Source organism: Meleagris gallopavo, chromosome 27 (genome assembly GCF_905368555.1).
Source record: "Meleagris gallopavo chromosome 27, MGAL_WU_HG_1.1, whole genome shotgun sequence".
Lineage (NCBI taxonomy): Eukaryota > Metazoa > Chordata > Aves > Galliformes > Phasianidae > Meleagris > Meleagris gallopavo.
The window spans coordinates 2239982-2256050 of NC_139430.1; the positions used below are offsets into that span (position 1 = coordinate 2239982).

At 58.1% G+C, this 16069-nt stretch overlaps 3 protein-coding genes across 4 annotated transcripts; 1 reads left to right on the forward strand and 2 right to left on the reverse strand.

The window, feature by feature from the left end:
• Positions 1-18: 18 nt before the first annotated feature.
• On the reverse strand, positions 19-1765 carry LOC146542729 (sperm-associated antigen 4 protein-like). Its single transcript, XM_085209665.1, has 3 exons — positions 730-1765; positions 297-386; positions 19-152 (listed from the first exon to the last, which is right to left on the reverse strand). Exons 1-3 carry the CDS (start codon positions 865-867, stop codon positions 27-29), a joined length of 354 nt encoding a protein of 117 aa, XP_085065791.1. The 5' UTR covers positions 868-1765; the 3' UTR covers positions 19-26.
• A 3825-nt stretch (positions 1766-5590) lies between these two features.
• On the forward strand, positions 5591-15384 carry LOC146542730 (uncharacterized). Of its 2 annotated transcripts, XR_014879806.1 has the most exons (4): positions 5591-6398; positions 6524-6583; positions 6829-7209; positions 11355-11501. XR_014879806.1 is itself a non-coding variant. In XM_085209775.1 (3 exons), exons 1-3 carry the CDS (start codon positions 6011-6013, stop codon positions 13760-13762), a joined length of 504 nt encoding a protein of 167 aa, XP_085065901.1. In that variant the 5' UTR covers positions 5594-6010; the 3' UTR covers positions 13763-15384. The 2 variants fall into 2 exon arrangements, 1 of the variants encoding a protein (XP_085065901.1); XM_085209775.1 differs by lacking the exons at positions 6829-7209; positions 11355-11501 and adding an exon at positions 13707-15384 and having other exon boundaries at positions 5594-6398.
• LOC146542731 (sperm-associated antigen 4 protein-like) lies at positions 12005-12853 on the reverse strand. Its single transcript, XM_085209776.1, has 3 exons — positions 12716-12853; positions 12283-12372; positions 12005-12138 (listed from the first exon to the last, which is right to left on the reverse strand). The coding sequence occupies exons 1-3, from the start codon at positions 12851-12853 to the stop codon at positions 12013-12015; spliced, it is 354 nt and encodes a 117-aa protein (XP_085065902.1). The 3' UTR covers positions 12005-12012.
• Positions 15385-16069: the final 685 nt, after the last annotated feature.

Consider the following 16069-nt stretch of genomic DNA (forward strand, 5'->3'; position numbering starts at 1 on the left):
CAATTTCCGATCTTACAAGTCCAATTTCAGATGGCCATTTTTTCCACCACCTTCCCATGCACCTGCACTCGGTAAATGCAGGTGTATTCTGGATGTCCCCAGTTGCTCTTCACCAGAACCTTGATGTAGCGAAAGGCTCTGGAATGATTATTCTGCAAAGGAAATGGGGAGGAACAAAGGAATGGGGGTTCAAATTCCCATTCCTGTTGCTCAGGAGGGCTCCAGTTGCAGGCATGTGGGAACACAGGGAGGGGCAGGGAGCAGGCGTCCTCCCTGGCGTGCTGCCCCTGTCCTACCTCAAGCAGGAAGGTCTGTAAGGGTGCTTTCCGCACATTAAAGCTGAATGAGCCAAGCGGAACCTCCTCTTCGCTGTCCACATCCAGTCCCTTGCAAGCAAAGCACAAGGATTGATGCTCAGGTTCGTGCCACCAAGAGCAAAGGTGTGTACTGTCCACCCCCCTGCCCGGGGGCTCGGGCAGTAGCCCAGCACTGCTTCTGCTGGAGCTCAGTCTCCACCTCGAGGTTTCATCAGGAACCCCGAGATGCTTGCCGAGCAAGGCTTAAGAAGGATCCCACCTCTCCAACTTAGGAAACATCCCCTGGGGGCACTGCAGTGCTCAGGAGACAGCGGGACGCAGGGCTCGGGAGGATGCCCAAAAGCAAGCCAGTCCCTGCTCCGGCACTGTCCTGTGCCCAGATCCCAGGCAAAAGAGCCAAGTAGGGACTTACAAAGACAGCAAATTCTCCCGGGGCGCTGCTGGAGAAGCCAGCTGGAGTCAGCTCTGGGTCAACGTGTCGCAGAGTGACACAAGCGGGCAGGATTTCAGCTGGCAACCTGATGACAACCTGGCCCTGATGTCCCTGCATGGGCCAGCATTCTCCTGGTGAAACACCCGGCTGCAAACAGAATGGGAGAGCAGAGAAGTAGGAGAGAGCGCTGGGGCCACAGCACTCCAGGTGCAGCTAAAGGCAAAGGCGGCGAGCGTCTGCGGGTCGCGCTTCTGCTTGAGAGCGGCTTACGTGTGAGGAATCGGGCAGAAACACAGGGCCTTAATTCCCTGCCCGACAAAGGGGCTCTCGGTGTCACTGAAAAGGGGAAGACGGTGGCTGGGAAAGCGTCGCAGTGGGACCATCTCTCTCTCTCCAGCACTGGCTCTGCTGGCCCCCAGCTCTACCCCCACAGAGGGGCAGGTGGGATGGCTGCGGCACTGAGGTGTCGGCGGGGAGGAGATCTCTCACCCAGCTGGGACTGAGGAGTGTGGGCCTCACACAGCAGTTCAGCTCAGGTGCCCTCCTGAGGGGAGCCAGCGATTGCCAGCACCCCCAGCCCCGTATCGGACCTTTGGCTTCACGGCTTGAGCAACACGCCGGGGCTGAGGGGAGACCCCCGAGGGGGAGCGAGGGGTGCAAGCAGCACTGCTGATGGCCGCCACGATACCTGCAAGATGGTATCCGGAGGATTCACGGGGACGATGAAATGGTGGAGCCAGCAAAACCAGCACTTAAATGTATAGGTAGGAGAAGTTCTCTGGAGGTCGATGGCAGCACCTGTAATGATGGGGAGGAGGTGAGTGCAAGAGGCGGCAGACGTGGAGAAGCTGAGGGTAGCAGGGCTTGCCTGCCTGTGTCCTCTGTCCTCACCATTGCTCTTCCATGCCCAGTCAGGCATCTGATAGCAGTCCTGCTGTGCTCTCAGCTCAGACACTGCCTTTATCCCCAGGGGAAGACAAGAAACGATGTCAGGACACGACCACGTCAGCGCGCAGCTCAGCATGACTGCCAGCACCCGGAGGTCTGACACGCAAGGCAAGCCGCGTCCAGAGGGCTGTGAGCTCGTGCTGGTCGGCACAAGAGGCCAGGACTGGGGAAGGATGTCCGAGCCCACGGACACTGACCTGTGCCACGCTGTCTTCCTGTGTTTTCTGGAGCGTCCCCAAAGACGCAAGGAGATGCGCGCAGGTGGCTCCTGCAATTTGACAAGGCAGAGAGAAGGTCGTAAGTACAGGGGTTGCTTCTGGTCCCTGATCTCATGCTGGCTTTTCCTCGGAGCCTGGGAAGCCGCAGGTGAGCGGAGGATGTCGGGAATGGTGCGGACTGAGGACATGTCTCTGCCCACATCCTTCAGGGCACTGCAGCCCCGTGGCCGTGCAGCTCGGTGCCCCAGAGCTGCTCCCATTTCCCCTGGGTGCACCCGGTGGCACCGAAAGCAGCGTGGCGGGCAGAACGCCAGCCCTACAGTGAGGCCAAAGCAAGGCCGACTCGAGGATGTCCTGGAGAAGCGGCACCGGGGCCGTGGGGTCCTACTCGGTCCACACCCTAACGCTGGGGGGACCGCAGCAGCTCTCGGGCTGAGTGGGACCCAGTGGTGGAGAGCAGCTCTGGAGCAAGCAAGCGGCCAGGATAGGAAGGCAGAAGGTACCACACTGGTGCTCAGTGCCTCTGGAGGCCTCTGCTCACACTGACATCATCCAGCACAGCCCCAGGGTCGCTGCGGGATGTTTGCTCATCAGAACTCACCAAGGGAGACCACGGACAGTACAATGAACGCTCTGAACAGGCTCATCTTGTGCTCTGAAGCAGCAGCAGCCAGGTGCCTTCCCATTCTTTTGGCTCTTTCACGCCACACTGAAGGCTGTTGGCCAGCGGAGGCAGGAGCTGGTGCTGATAAAGGCCTGCTCAATTCCGCCGGCTCAGGGAGGCTTCTGCGGGAGGAAAGAGCGTGGCTGAGCACCGGTCCCACTGCGTGAGAGCCGAGGCAGGCAGCAGCAGCCTCCGCAGAGGCCCTCCCAGAGGACGGGCCTTGGGATGCCTCCCGGCTCCATCCCGGCGGCAGCGAGAGGGCAGCGCGGGTGGGGGCTGTTCTCTGGGGTCCCCACGCTCCCCACCCCACCTTTAGAGAGGGCTTTCCAGGCTCGCAGTGGCGGTGCCCTGCCTGAGGCAGCACAGCTCCATTCTGCTCTGCCGTCCCGGCTGCCAGCCTGAGCCATCTCTCAGCACCACCCAGCCTCGGCCTCCAGCGGGGTCAAGCCAGAGGCTTCCCCCGGCTGCCCCGCTCCCCGGGCCACCGAGGGCTGTGTGCGTGCTTGCCCCCAGCCCGATGCCCCCTGCGGGTTCCACCCGCCTCGTACCTTTGCCTCTGCACTGATGTGTCCCCAGCGGGGACCTGCTGGCCCTCGCCCACAGCCCGGCTCCCTGCGCAGCTCTTAGACGCCCTTGGGCGCCTTGTTTGCGCAGCCTTTCTCCTCGCCATTCTGCAATAGCTGAGCCCTGGAAGCAGCGCGTCCTCTCAGCACCGCGGTCCCAAAAGCTCTGAGCCCACTGGGGCTCCGCCACGCTGCAGCCCTTGGCGGTGGGCGGAGGCAGCTGTGATGTCACAAAGGGCAGCTGTGATGTCACAGAGAGCAGCCGTGATGTCACAGAGAGCAGCCGTGATGTCACAGAAGGCGGCTGTGATGTCACAGAGGGCAGCCGTGATGTCAGAAATCGCTAGGCCATGGTTGGATGTTCAAGGAGGTGATAGAGGGGTTCGGAACAGGTTTACGTTTTGGACTCAAGGGACGGCCAACAGGCAGAAACTGCTGTGGAAGTTCTCAAACGTTCTCCAAGCTCCGACCCCTTGCAGTCCCTACCTCCTGGCCACATGAGACACGCTCCCTTTCCCCACCCACTGGCCGAGGAACTCGGGGGATCCATTCCCGGGTTGCCCACCACGTCATCCATCCTATGCCTGACAGCCTCCCCGCGGCCTCGCTCCAGCTTCTCTCTCTAAATTCAGACTAGTTCTCTCCAACCTCCTGGCGCCTTTGGTCAATAAATCTAATCCCGAGGTCACCTTCAGAAGCTGAGTGCCGTCTCGCTTTTGTAAGGACACCCCCTTATCCCCCACTGCCCTTTTATCCCCTGGGGACCCACCGCCCCTCCCGATCCCACCGCCCCACGGGTCCTCAGCACGGACCCCTGGCAGCCCGCGTGCAGCACGGGTGAGTGCCAGCCCTCGGGGACACCGCCGCTGTCCCCATCGGATGGTGCCGCCGTTCCTTTCGGGTCCTTGTCCTCGCTGTTGGCTGCTTGCGATGTCGCCAGCCGCCCATGGCCTCTGTCCCAGCCAGGACCCGGTGCCATCAGTGCTGTCCCCAGGCGCCATCTGTCCGTCCTGGCGCCCATTCCCACCCTCACTCCCCCCACGCAGTGTCCCCTGTGCCCCACCCAATCCCACCGGTGCTTTTGTCACGCTCCCGGTCCTCACCCAGTCCCACCGCTGGCACTGAGGGGCGGTGGGGTGGCTCTCCACATCTGGGTGACAGAAGGACAGAATCATTGCACGGGTGGCACTGCAGGGACCTTCGAGATCACAGAACGCGTCATGCACGAACGGATGGGTTGCACGGGATCGAAAGGTTCATAAAACCGTCCCATCAAATTGTGGTGGTGGTGGAAGGAACCTCTCGGCGTCCCCAGCCCCAGCCCCAGCCCTGCCGTGGGCTGGCTGCACCACCTGCTCGGGTTACCCAGCTCCCCCCCACGGCTTTGGGCACCTCCAGGGATGGGACAGCCGCCGTGCTCTGGGCAGCACTGCCGCGGCCGCACTGCCCTCCCTGTAAAGAATTCCCTCTTCACAGCACACCTCAGTTTCCCTTCTTGCAGTGTAAAACCGTAGCCCCCGTCCTGTAACAACCTGCCCGCGTACCAAGTCTCTCTCCCTCCTGTCTGTCAGCTCCCTCGAAGGAGTGCAAGGCCACCGTGCAGTCCCCCGGATTCTTCTCCAGGATGAACAGCCCCGGCTCCTGCAGCCTTTCTTCCGAGGAGAGCTGCTTTGGCCCTCAGCGCATCCTCGGCCCCCTCTGGACCCGCTCCGACAGCTCTGTCACGAGGTTATCCCTCGACAGAAGTCCGTGACAGGGGGGCACAGCCCCGGGAACAAGAAAAAAAAAGGAAGGAGTCGGAACGGTTTGCCGCGAGCCGGCTGGCCCCGGGCCGCGTGCGCTCCGGCAGAGGGGGAAGGGCAGAGAGCTGGCAGATCGCAGTGCTGTGCTCCCCCCATAGCAGTGCCGACCCTACTGCAGTGCTGTGCTCCCCCCATAGCAGTGCCGACCCTACTGCAGTGCTGTGCTCACCCCATAGCAGTGCCGACCTCTACTGCAGTGCTGTGCTCACTCCATAGCAGTGCCGACCCTACTGCAGTGCTGTGCTCACCCCATAGCAGTGGCTGGTGCTGCCCCCCATAGCAGTGCCGACCCTACTGCAGTGCTGTGCTCCCCCCATAGCAGTGCCGACCCTACTGCAGTGCTGTGCTCCCCCCATAGCAGTGCCGACCCTACTGCAGTGCTGTGCTCCCCCCATAGCAGTGCCGACCCTACTGCAGTGCTGTGCTCACCCCATAGCAGTTTCCGCACACATCGTTGCTCACACACCAAGCGCTGCCTTTTGAATCCATGGTTTTATACTATAAACCACTCCAATGTGGGGGATCTGTGGGGTGTCTATGGGATATCTATGGGGTACACGTGGTTTTGCTGGGCAGAACCCCAGAGCCACCCTGCGCCATGGGGTATCCAAGGGGTATGTGTGGGGTGTCTGTGGGTATCTATGGGATACACTCCTTTCTGTGGGGCTGAGGCCTCGTAGCCACCCTGCTCTTTGGGGTATCTGTGGGGCATCTTTGGGGTCTATGGGCTATCTGTGGGTACACGTGTTTTTTCTGGGCAGGACCCTGGAGTCCCCCTGCTCCTTGATGTACCTATGGGGATCCATGGGACATCCATAGGGTATCCATAGGGTATCTGTGGGGTCCCCAAGGGGTATCCATGCGGCTTCCATGGGGTATCTATGGGGCATCCATGGGGTGTCCATGGGGCATCCATGGGTTATCTATGGGACATGCATGGGGTGTCCATAGGGTATCCATGGGTTATCTATGGCTCTCTATGGGGTGTCCATGGGGCAGCCATAGGGTATCTGTGGGGTCTCCAGGGCGTATCCATGGGGCATCCATGGGGCACATCCATGGGGTATGTGTGTTTGTGGGGTGGAGGCCCAGAGCCACTGTTCCTTGGGATGTCTGTGTGGTATCTATGGGGTGCGTGTGTACTTTTGGGGTCTGCTCCGTGGGATTTCTATGGGGCGCGTCTGTTCCAGTGGCCGCTTGGAGCTCCCCAAGATGGCGCCGCGCGCGCTCCCGCCCCTCTCCCTCCGCCTCTGTCCTCCCCAAGACGGCGGCACCCCACGCCACGGCCCGTGCGCTACGCCGCCGCATTTCCCGCGCGCGGCACCACCCCGCTTGCGGCGCGTTTCCCGTCGTGCAGCGCAAGGCGGTTGGGGAGAGCGCGGCAAGGTGGCGGACGTTGTGGATCTGGGCGAGCCGAGCGGCGAGGACTTCGCCATGGACGAGGACGGCGACGGTGAGGGCGGCCGAGGCCCGGCGGGCGGGCGGGCGGTGCGGCTCTGCTCCCGTTCCCCGCTCCCCGGTACGCCCCGCCCTGCCCCCGCTCGGGCTGCCCGGCCCTGACCGGCCGTCTTTCCGCAGAGAGCATCCATAAGCTGAAGGAGAAGGCCAAGAAGCGGAAAGGCCGCGGCTTGGGCTCAGGTGAGGGCGTCGCTGCGTTGAAACTCCGCGTCCCGGCGCCGCGCCGCGCCCGCGGGGCTGTGCAGGGCTGTGTGGGGTTCTGCGGGGGGGCTGTGGAGGGTTCTGTGGGCGGCTGTGTGGGGTTCTGTTGGGCTGTGCGGGGCCGAATGGTGGTTATGATGTTGAAAGGGTGTGTCTGGCATGAATAGTTACAACCTGTTGTTTTTCTCCCTCCATGTCTGCTGGACTCGTTTCCATCTCCCAAGCTCTTTTGCTAATCAGAGTGAGAATGCAGAATTTGCAGGATGGGATTCTGAGAAGTTTACCCTCTCAAATTCACTGGTTAAACTGCAGCTAGGGAAGCAGGAGAAAGAGTTCTGTTTCCTGGTGGGTATGAGTGCCTCTCACCACCTGTAGATGAGTTTGCGTATGGGGCTGCTGAGTCACGGCCTGAACCTCTGATTGATCACCTGAGGCGAGCAGTGAGCCAGCCACGGAGCACAGGTGAAGGCAATTCAGCTGTGCTGCAGGAGGGGGTGGAGCCTGGCTGCACTTCTCCTAGAGCCATGGAAGAGCTGACCAGCAGTGGGGAAGGGTCTCTGCTGGAGATCCGCTCCACGGGAGTTTTGCAGTGAGCCCAGGATAGGGTGAGTGTCTGTCTTTTCCTACTCCAGTATAATAATTACAGGAGATCAGCCAAGCTCCTGGATATAGTACCCCATCTGTGTTTTCATTGATTGTACAGTTGGCGAGCCAGGCAGGCCAAATATAGTTTATATCCTGGCTTTTTTGTGGAATTTCTATAAGTGGGTCAAGGGGGAGAACACCATTCCCCTAGATAAAATGATCCCTGGGCAGATCCCAGGGTTTCTGGGATCTCCTTATTATCAGTTAGCGACCATAATTGAGAAATGGGGTCCCCTGCGTACTTTGGGGAATATTTCCCCAGTACGCATGACAGAATACTTTCAGGGACTAGACAGAGACATCCTAACCACAAAAGAAAGGCAATTAGCTGCATCCCCAGTGGCATGGCCACTGTTAAATGCCTTAAATCAAGCTGAGACAAGATCAGATACCTTAGAGAATGAAAATCAGCTATTAAAAGCTCGTATTGACAAATTGAACAGGAGCTTAGTGTATTAACAGGAAAAAACCCAATTTTACAGTCTGTAGGTCAGGTCCGTAGTATTTCAGTGGATGATAGTCGTACCTCTGAAGTAGCGGACCTGGTTGAGCAGGAAAACAGGAGTTCTAAGTCAGATCTAGAGGTTCCACTTATGGCAGAGCCCCTGGAACTCCGTCCTATAATAACTCAAAAGACAAAACAAGTACCAGACAGACCGGCAGGGGTGCCCCCTGACCAACGGCCCCTGCCCAAACGCATTTACACGTAACAGCTAGGCCATATACTCTAACCGAATTGACTGATGTGGTGCAGCCATTTCGGCAGAGGCCAAGAGAGAGTGTACCTGCATGGCTGCTCGGGGTATGGGATTCAGGGGTGGAAAGTGTCTTGGTTAATGGGCCAGAAGTGGCAAAGCTGGCCACCGTAACGGTACACCCTGCTGTCAGGCAGAGACTGTACGCTGCTGTCCAGTATAGCAGTGAGAACCATTCAATAATAGATTGGTTAATGGCACCATGCCGTATGGTCTGGCCAAACAAAACAGACATTCCATTAAACACAGGACTATGGTCCTCCGTGGAGGACCTTCAGAATTACATTCGTGAATTAGGCATGAGAAAAGCGATATACGAAGACTCGTTTGATAGCCCGGATATGACCAAGTTCTCGGCAGGTGTGCGAGATTTAATCTTACAACAGACCCCTTCCCACCTGTATGAGACCTTAGTTTCTATATTAAACCCTCTGGTGACCTCGGAAGCCGTGGTTCAACAGGCTGCCCAGATAGTAGCTGATCTGGGGGAGATGGAGCGTCTGCGCCCGAAGCGCAATATCCGAGTGGTAGAAGAAGCAGAGGTGCTTCTTCTAGTAGTCTCCAGTAGTTAAAACCAAGAGGCCACCTGTGCGGAACTCTCAGTCGGGGCCTCACGGAAACAAATGTTTAATGACCTTATTCGGGCTGGGGTCCAATTTGCTAAGATCAACCGCCAGCCCAATCACATCCTCCTTCAGCTACCCTAAGAAGCCAAGGGTAAGAGTTACAGGAACAGTACCAATGACGACATGGAATTTAGAGGATTTCATCTTTCCCACCAGAAAAAAAAAGCCCCTTCAGGTGCCTCGGGCTACAATGCCTGAACCACCTGAAGCAAAAGACTTGACTTTGGCCCAGTTCATGGCGTGACCAGGGATGTCAGTCCCCCCTAGGGCCTCCAGACGGGACCGGAGGCCCTATGTAGAGTTAATGATATACTGGTCCCGGAAGAATGTCCAGAGAGTTATGGCACTAGTTGATACTGGAGCAGAAACATCAATTATTTACGGAGATCCGAACAAATTTCATGGAGACAGAGTGATGATTGGTGGTTTTGGGGGACAGACTATTCCTGTAACCCAGACGTGGTTGACGCTGGGGGTTGGGCATCTCCCATCCCGGGAGTATAAGGTATCTATTGCCCCAGTCCAGGAATACATTTTGGGCTTAGATATTCTATGGGTTCTGGCTCTAGTTCAGACTTGGACAGAGATGTATCAGTATCCGGGCAGTGCAGGCAATATTAAGAGGCCATGCGAAACATTTGCCTGCCGAAACCACGCCGGATTACTGATGTGAGACAGTATGGACTCCCGGGTGGGCAGGACGAAATATCAAAAACAGTGCAGGAATTAGAAAAAGTGGGCGTTATAAGACCTGCCCACAGCCCATATAATTCCCCCATATGGCCAGTGCGAAAGTCGGATGGCACGTGGAGAATAACAGCGGATTACAGGGAATTAAATAAGGTCACGCCACCTATTCATGCGGCCGTACCCCATATTGCCTCCCTATTGGACACATTGAGTAGGGAGATAAAAACCTATCATTGTGTCCTAGATTTAGCAAATGCGTTCTTCAGTATCCCAATTGCTGAGGAATCGCAAGATCAGTTTGCGTTTACGTGGGGAGGCAGGCAGTGGACCTTTCAGGTCCTGCCACAGGGGTACGTGCATTCACCAACGTATTGTCACAATCCAGTGGCGCGTGACCTGGCTGATTGGAGAAAACCTGATGATGTTAACCTGTATCACTACACTGATGATCTCCTGCTGACATCCGACTCACTGGAGGCAGTAGGACAGGCGGCGGATTCATTAACCACCTATTTACAACAGAGGGGATGGGCTATAAATCCCCCAAAGGTGCAAGGTCCGGGCCTGTCCGTAAAATTCCTGGGGGTGGCTAGGGAAGCAGGAGAAAGAGTTCTGTTTTCTGGTGGGTATGGGTGCCTCTCACCACCTGTAGATGATTTTGCAACAGTAGTAGGAGCTGCTGCCCAACAAGAGGAAGCTTACCTTCTGGGATCAATTACCTATGGGCTGAGAACGCAAGTAGGAATGCATAAATCCTTGTACATGCCAGGTTCTCCAAAACTGTTATTCTGGCAAGACTTACTAGAACAAACGGATGCAGAGATTAAACTCAATAAAAGTGGAGCTAAGGGTCAAACAGCATTACCTGATTGAAAATTGTAAGTCTGGCTTTAACACAAACTGGGAAAAACAAGGTTGGACCCCCAGGAGTTACGGGAACCTTAAAGAAGGTATGCTTAGGAGTGTGGGTATCGGGGATACCTGGCAAAGCCAAAAATAGGAATAATAATAATAAAAAAAGATAAAACTTGCAGCCCTAAATAGAAGTTAAGTTAAAAGCAAGAGCTAGCCAAGTCAAGGTGAAGCAGTGCCCTTTGAGGATATGTGGGTATAGAAGGATGAAAGAAATAATAGGTAACTGTTTGAAGTTTGGATTATTAATTGAGTGTGAATGCCAACGCAATACTCCAATTTTGCCGATTAAAAAAAAAACACCACTAATAAATAAGTAAGCTTAAAGTTATTTGCCTTTGAATAGAAAAACCCCAAGACGGAAAATAATAATAATAATAATAATAATAACAACAACAAAAATAGGGACGCAGTCAAGCTGGACAGTGTTACCCAGGGTTGTGAGAACAGCCCAGTGATTTCTGAGAACCGGTCAGCTCGTGATCCTGAGACGAGGGTTCCTCCATCCCAGGGTGGAACTTTACTGCAGTATGTGGGTGCCCCAGTAACTAAAGGGGACTGTGCACAATGGATGCGAGTTTGCTGAATTTTTAGCTGAAATGGTTCCCAAGGTCCTCAACAGAAGGCTGAACTGATCAAAGAGAAGGAAGGAAGCAATTTGCTGGCCTCCCAGATCCTTCCCCAGGATGAACAGCCCCGGCTCCTTCAGCCTTTCTTTGGAGGAGAGCTGCTGCAGCCCTCAGCGCGTCCTCGCGGCCCCCTCTGGACCCGCTCTGACAGCTGCACGTCTCTCATGTGCTGGGCGCCCAGGCCCGGGTGCAGGGCTCCAGATGGGGCTGGATGGGCCGTATTAGTCACAGAACTGGGCCGAAGCGACCCACAAACCGGTGACGGTGCAGTCCCACCAGTGCTGGCTGCAGAGGGCAATCTCTTCTCCAGGCCAGCTGGCCACACTGCTTCCGAGAGGAGCCAGGATGCCCCTGGCCTTCTTGGCCGTTTGGGCACGCTGATGGCTGGTGTGACGTCTCCTGTCCACCAGGACCCCAAGTCCCTCTCCGCAGGGCTGCTCGCACTCAGTTCTTCTCCTGCTCTGTACTCACGTTTGGCATTGCCCCGACTCAGGAGCAGCACCGTGCCCTTGGCCGTGTCGAAGCTCGTGCTGTTCTCATGGGCACACTCCTCCAACCTGCCCCAGTCCCACTCTCTGGATGCCGTCCCTTCCTCCTCCAATGGTGACTGCACCGCGCTGCTTGGTGTCCTTGGTACCGGAGCCAGGAGGACACGATGGTGAGGAGGGCTCGTCTCGCATGTGCCTGAGCATCTTTTCCCGGAGGATCTGCTCCACGATCTCCCCAGGCACAGACGCCAGGCGTCAATCTCTCTCTCTGAGCGCTGGACACATCTCAGCCTGCCCATTTCCTCTCGCAGCCTGGAGGTTCTGGAGTTCCCCACGGCCAGAGGGCTGGGCGGCTCGGTCGCTCCTCAGAGCTCCATCTGGCTGCCCGTGTCAGCCCAGAAAGGCTGTGGCCCCTCCGCCTGGGTTTGTGCCTCAGCCCGGCTGTTGCGACGAGCGGTCGCCGTGTTGGTGTCAGGGGAGCACCGGCGAGCCCGGCACAGAGCTTTGGGAGGCTGGAGATGAATGAGGAGCTGCCCACCCCACGTAGCTGCGCCCCATCTCAACACAGACGCACTTCGAGATGATGTTAATGTCTTTATTTTTTTGACCACAAATCCAATTTCCGATCTTACAAGTCCAATTTCCGATCTTACAAGTCCAATTTCAGATGGCCATTTTTTCCACCACCTTCCCATGCACCTGCACTCGGTAAATGCAGGTGTATTCTGGATGTCCCCAGTTGCTCTTCACCAGAACCTTGATGTAGCGAAAGGCTCTGGAATGATTATTCTGCAAAGGAAATGGGGAGGAACAAAGGAATGGGGGTTCAAATTCCCATTCCTGTTGCTCAGGAGGGCTCCAGTTGCAGGCATGTGGGAACACAGGGAGGGGCAGGGAGCAGGCGTCCTCCCTGGCGTGCTGCCCCTGTCCTACCTCAAGCAGGAAGGTCTGTAAGGGTGCTTTCCGCACATTAAAGCTGAATGAGCCAAGCGGAACCTCCTCTTCGCTGTCCACATCCAGTCCCTTGCAAGCAAAGCACAAGGATTGATGCTCAGGTTCGTGCCACCAAGAGCAAAGGTGTGTGCTGTCCACCCCCCTGCCCTGGGGCTCGGGCAGTAGCCCAGCACTGCTTTTGCTGGAGCTCAGTCTCCACCTCGAGGTTTCATCAAGAACCCCGAGATGCTTGCCGAACAAGGCTTAAGAAGGATCCCACCTCTCCAACTTAGGAAACATCCCCTGGGGGCACTGCAGTGCTCGGGAGACAGCAGGACGCAGGGCTCGGGAGGATGCCCAAAAGCAAGCCAGTCCCTGCTCCGGCACTGTCCTGTGCCCAGATCCCAGGCAAAAGAGCCAAGTAGGGACTTACAAAGACAGCAAATTCTCCCGGGGCGCTGCTGGAGAAGCCAGCTGGAGTCAGCTCTGGGTCGACGTGTCGCAGAGTGACACAAGCGGGCAGGATTTCAGCTGGCAACCTGATGACAACCTGGCCCTGATGTCCCTGCATGGGCCAGCATTCTCCTGGTGAAACACCCGGCTGCAAACAGAATGGGAGAGCAGAGAAGTAGGAGAGAGCGCTGGGGCCACAGCACTCCAGGTGCAGCTAAAGGCAAAGGCGGCGAGTGTCTGCGGGTCGCGCTTCTGCTTGAGAGCGGCTTACGTGTGAGGAATCGGGCAGAAACACAGGGCCTTAATTCCCTGCCCGACAAAGGGGCTCTCGGTGTCACTGAAAAGGGGAAGACGGTGGCTGGGAAAGCGTCGCAGTGGGACCATCTCTCTCTCTCCAGCACTGGCTCTGCTGGCCCCCAGCTCTACCCCCACAGAGGGGCAGGTGGGATGGCTGCGGCACTGAGGTGTCGGCGGGGAGGAGATCTCTCACCCAGCTGGGACTGAGGAGTGTGGGCCTCACACAGCAGTTCAGCTCAGGTGCCCTCCTGAGGGGAGCCAGCGATTGCCAGCACCCCCAGCCCCGTATCGGACCTTTGGCTTCACGGCTTGAGCAACACGCCGGGGCTGAGGGGAGACCCCCGAGGGGGAGCGAGGGGTGCAAGCAGCACTGCTGATGGCCGCCACGATACCTGCAAGATGGTATCCGGAGGATTCACGGGGACGATGAAATGGTGGAGCCAGCAAAACCAGCACTTAAATGTATAGGTAGGAGAAGTTCTCTGGAGGTCGATGGCAGCACCTGTAATGATGGGGAGGAGGTGAGTGCAAGAGGCGGCAGACGTGGAGAAGCTGAGGGTAGCAGGGCTTGCCTGCCTGTGTCCTCTGTCCTCACCATTGCTCTTCCATGCCCAGTCAGGCATCTGATAGCAGTCCTGCTGTGCTCTCAGCTCAGACACTGCCTTTATCCCCAGGGGAAGACAAGAAACGATGTCAGGACACGACCACGTCAGCGCGCAGCTCAGCGTGACTGCCAGCACCCGGAGGTCTGACACGCAAGGCAAGCCGCGTCCAGAGGGCTGTGAGCTCGTGCTGGCCGGCACAAGAGGCCAGGACTGGGGAAGGATGTCCGAGCCCACGGACACTGACCTGTGCCACGCTGTCTTCCTGTGTTTTCTGGAGCGTCCCCAAAGACGCAAGGAGATGCGCGCAGGTGGCTCCTGCAATTTGACAAGGCAGAGAGAAGGTCGTAAGTACAGGGGTTGCTTCTGGTCCCTGATCTCATGCTGGCTTTTCCTCGGAGCCTGGGAAGCCGCAGGTGAGCGGAGGATGTCGGGAATGGTGCGGACTGAGGACATGTCTCTGCCCACATCCTTCAGGGCACTGCAGCCCCGTGGCCGTGCAGCTCGGTGCCCAGAGCTGCTCCCATTTCCCCTGGGTGCACCCGGTGGCACCGAAAGCAGCGTGGCGGGCAGAACGCCAGCCCTACAGTGAGGCCAAAGCAAGGCCGACTCGAGGATGTCCTGGAGAAGCGGCACCAGGGCCGTGGGGTCCTACTCGGTCCACACCCTAACGCTGGGGGGACCGCAGCAGCTCTCGGGCTGAGTGGGACCCAGTGGTGGAGAGCAGCTCTGGAGCAAGCAAGCGGCCAGGATAGGAAGGCAGAAGGTGCCACACTGGTGCTCCAGTGCCTCTGGAGGCCTCTGCTCACACTGACATCATCCAGCACAGCCCCAGGGTCGCTGCGGGATGTTTGCTCATCAGAACTCACCAAGGGAGACCACGGACAGTACAATGAACGCTCTGAACAGGCTCATCTTGTGCTCTGAAGCAGCAGCAGCCAGGTGCCTTCCCATTCTTTTGGCTCTCACGCCACACTGAAGGCTGTTGGCCAGCGGAGGCAGGAGCTGGTGCTGATAAAGGCCTGCTCAATTCCGCCGGCTCAGGGAGGCTTCTGCGGGAGGAAAGAGCGTGGCTGAGCACCGGTCCCACTGCGTGAGAGCCGAGGCAGGCAGCAGCAGCCTCCGCAGAGGCCCTCCCAGAGGACGGGCCTTGGGATGCCTCCCGGCTCCATCCCGGCGGCAGCGAGAGGGCAGCGCGGGTGGGGGCTGTTCTCTGGGGTCCCCACGCTCCCCACCCCACCTTTAGAGAGGGCTTTCCAGGCTCGCAGTGGCGGTGCCCTGCCTGAGGCAGCACAGCTCCATTCTGCTCTGCCGTCCCGGCTGCCAGCCTGAGCCATCTCTCAGCACCACCCAGCCTCGGCCTCCAGCGGGGTCAAGCCAGAGGCTTCCCCCGGCTGCCCCGCTCCCCGGGCCACCGAGGGCTGTGTGCGTGCTTGCCCCCAGCCCGATGCCCCCTGCGGGTTCCACCCGCCTCGTACCTTTGCCTCTGCACTGATGTGTCCCCAGCGGGGACCTGCTGGCCCTCGCCCACAGCCCGGCTCCCTGCGCAGCTCTTAGACGCCCTTGGGCGCCTTGTTTGCGCAGCCTTTCTCCTCGCCATTCTGCAATAGCTGAGCCCTGGAAGCAGCGCGTCCTCTCAGCACCGCGGTCCCAAAAGCTCTGAGCCCACTGGGGCTCCGCCACGCTGCAGCCCTTGGCGGTGGGCGGAGGCAGCTGTGATGTCACAAAGGGCAGCTGTGATGTCACAGAGAGCAGCGTGATGTCACAGAGAGCAGCCGTGATGTCACAGAGGGCAGCCGTGATGTCACAGAAGGCGGCTGTGATGTCACAGAGGGCAGACCGTGATGTTCAGAATCGCTAGGCCATAGTTGGATGTTCAAGGAGGTGATAGAGGGGTTCGGAACAGGTTTACGTTTTGGACTCAAGGGACGGCCAACAGGCAGAAACTGCTGTGGAAGTTCTCAAACGTTCTCCAAGCTCCGACCCCTTGCAGTCCCTACCTCCTGGCCACATGAGACACGCTCCCTTTCCCCACCCACTGGCCGAGGAACTCAGGGGATCCATTCCCGGGTTGCCCACCACGTCATCCATCCTATGCCTGACAGCCTCCCCGGCGGCCTCGCTCCAGCTTCTCTCTCTAAATTCAGACTAGTTCTCTCCAACCTCCTGGCGCCTTTGGTCAATAAATCTAATCCCGAGGTCACCTTCAGAAGCTGAGTGCGTCTGCTTTTGTAAGGACACCCCCTTATCCCCCACTGCCCTTTTATCCCCTGGGGACCCACCGCCCCTCCCGATCCCACCGCCCCACGGGTCCTCAGCACGGACCCCTGGCAGCCCGCGTGCAGCACGGGTGAGTGCCAGCCCTCGGGGACACCGCCGCTGTCCCCATCGGACGGTGCCGCCGTTCCTTTCGGGTCCTTGTCCTCGCTGTTGGC

What these genes read in the sequence shown, in the direction of transcription:
- LOC146542729 (XM_085209665.1), bottom strand. Translation starts at nt 867, where the DNA reads ATGCAGGGACATCAGGGCCAGGTTGTCATCAGGTTGCCAGCTGAAATC. An exon ending in CGGGAGAATTTGCTGTCTTT is followed by an intron (nt 387 to 729) that starts GTAAGTCCCTAC and finishes TTTGCTTGCAAG; the next exon opens with GGACTGGATGTGGACAGCGA. An exon ending in TACAGACCTTCCTGCTTGAG is followed by an intron (nt 153 to 296) that starts GTAGGACAGGGG and finishes TTTCCTTTGCAG; the next exon opens with AATAATCATTCCAGAGCCTT.
- LOC146542730 (XM_085209775.1), top strand. Translation starts at nt 6,011, where the DNA reads ATGTGTGTTTGTGGGGTGGAGGCCCAGAGCCACTGTTCCTTGGGATGT. An exon ending in CATGGACGAGGACGGCGACG is followed by an intron (nt 6,399 to 6,523) that starts GTGAGGGCGGCC and finishes GTCTTTCCGCAG; the next exon opens with AGAGCATCCATAAGCTGAAG. An exon ending in AGGCCGCGGCTTGGGCTCAG is followed by an intron (nt 6,584 to 13,706) that starts GTGAGGGCGTCG and finishes CTTTATCCCCAG; the next exon opens with GGGAAGACAAGAAACGATGT.
- LOC146542731 (XM_085209776.1), bottom strand. Translation starts at nt 12,853, where the DNA reads ATGCAGGGACATCAGGGCCAGGTTGTCATCAGGTTGCCAGCTGAAATC. An exon ending in CGGGAGAATTTGCTGTCTTT is followed by an intron (nt 12,373 to 12,715) that starts GTAAGTCCCTAC and finishes TTTGCTTGCAAG; the next exon opens with GGACTGGATGTGGACAGCGA. An exon ending in TACAGACCTTCCTGCTTGAG is followed by an intron (nt 12,139 to 12,282) that starts GTAGGACAGGGG and finishes TTTCCTTTGCAG; the next exon opens with AATAATCATTCCAGAGCCTT.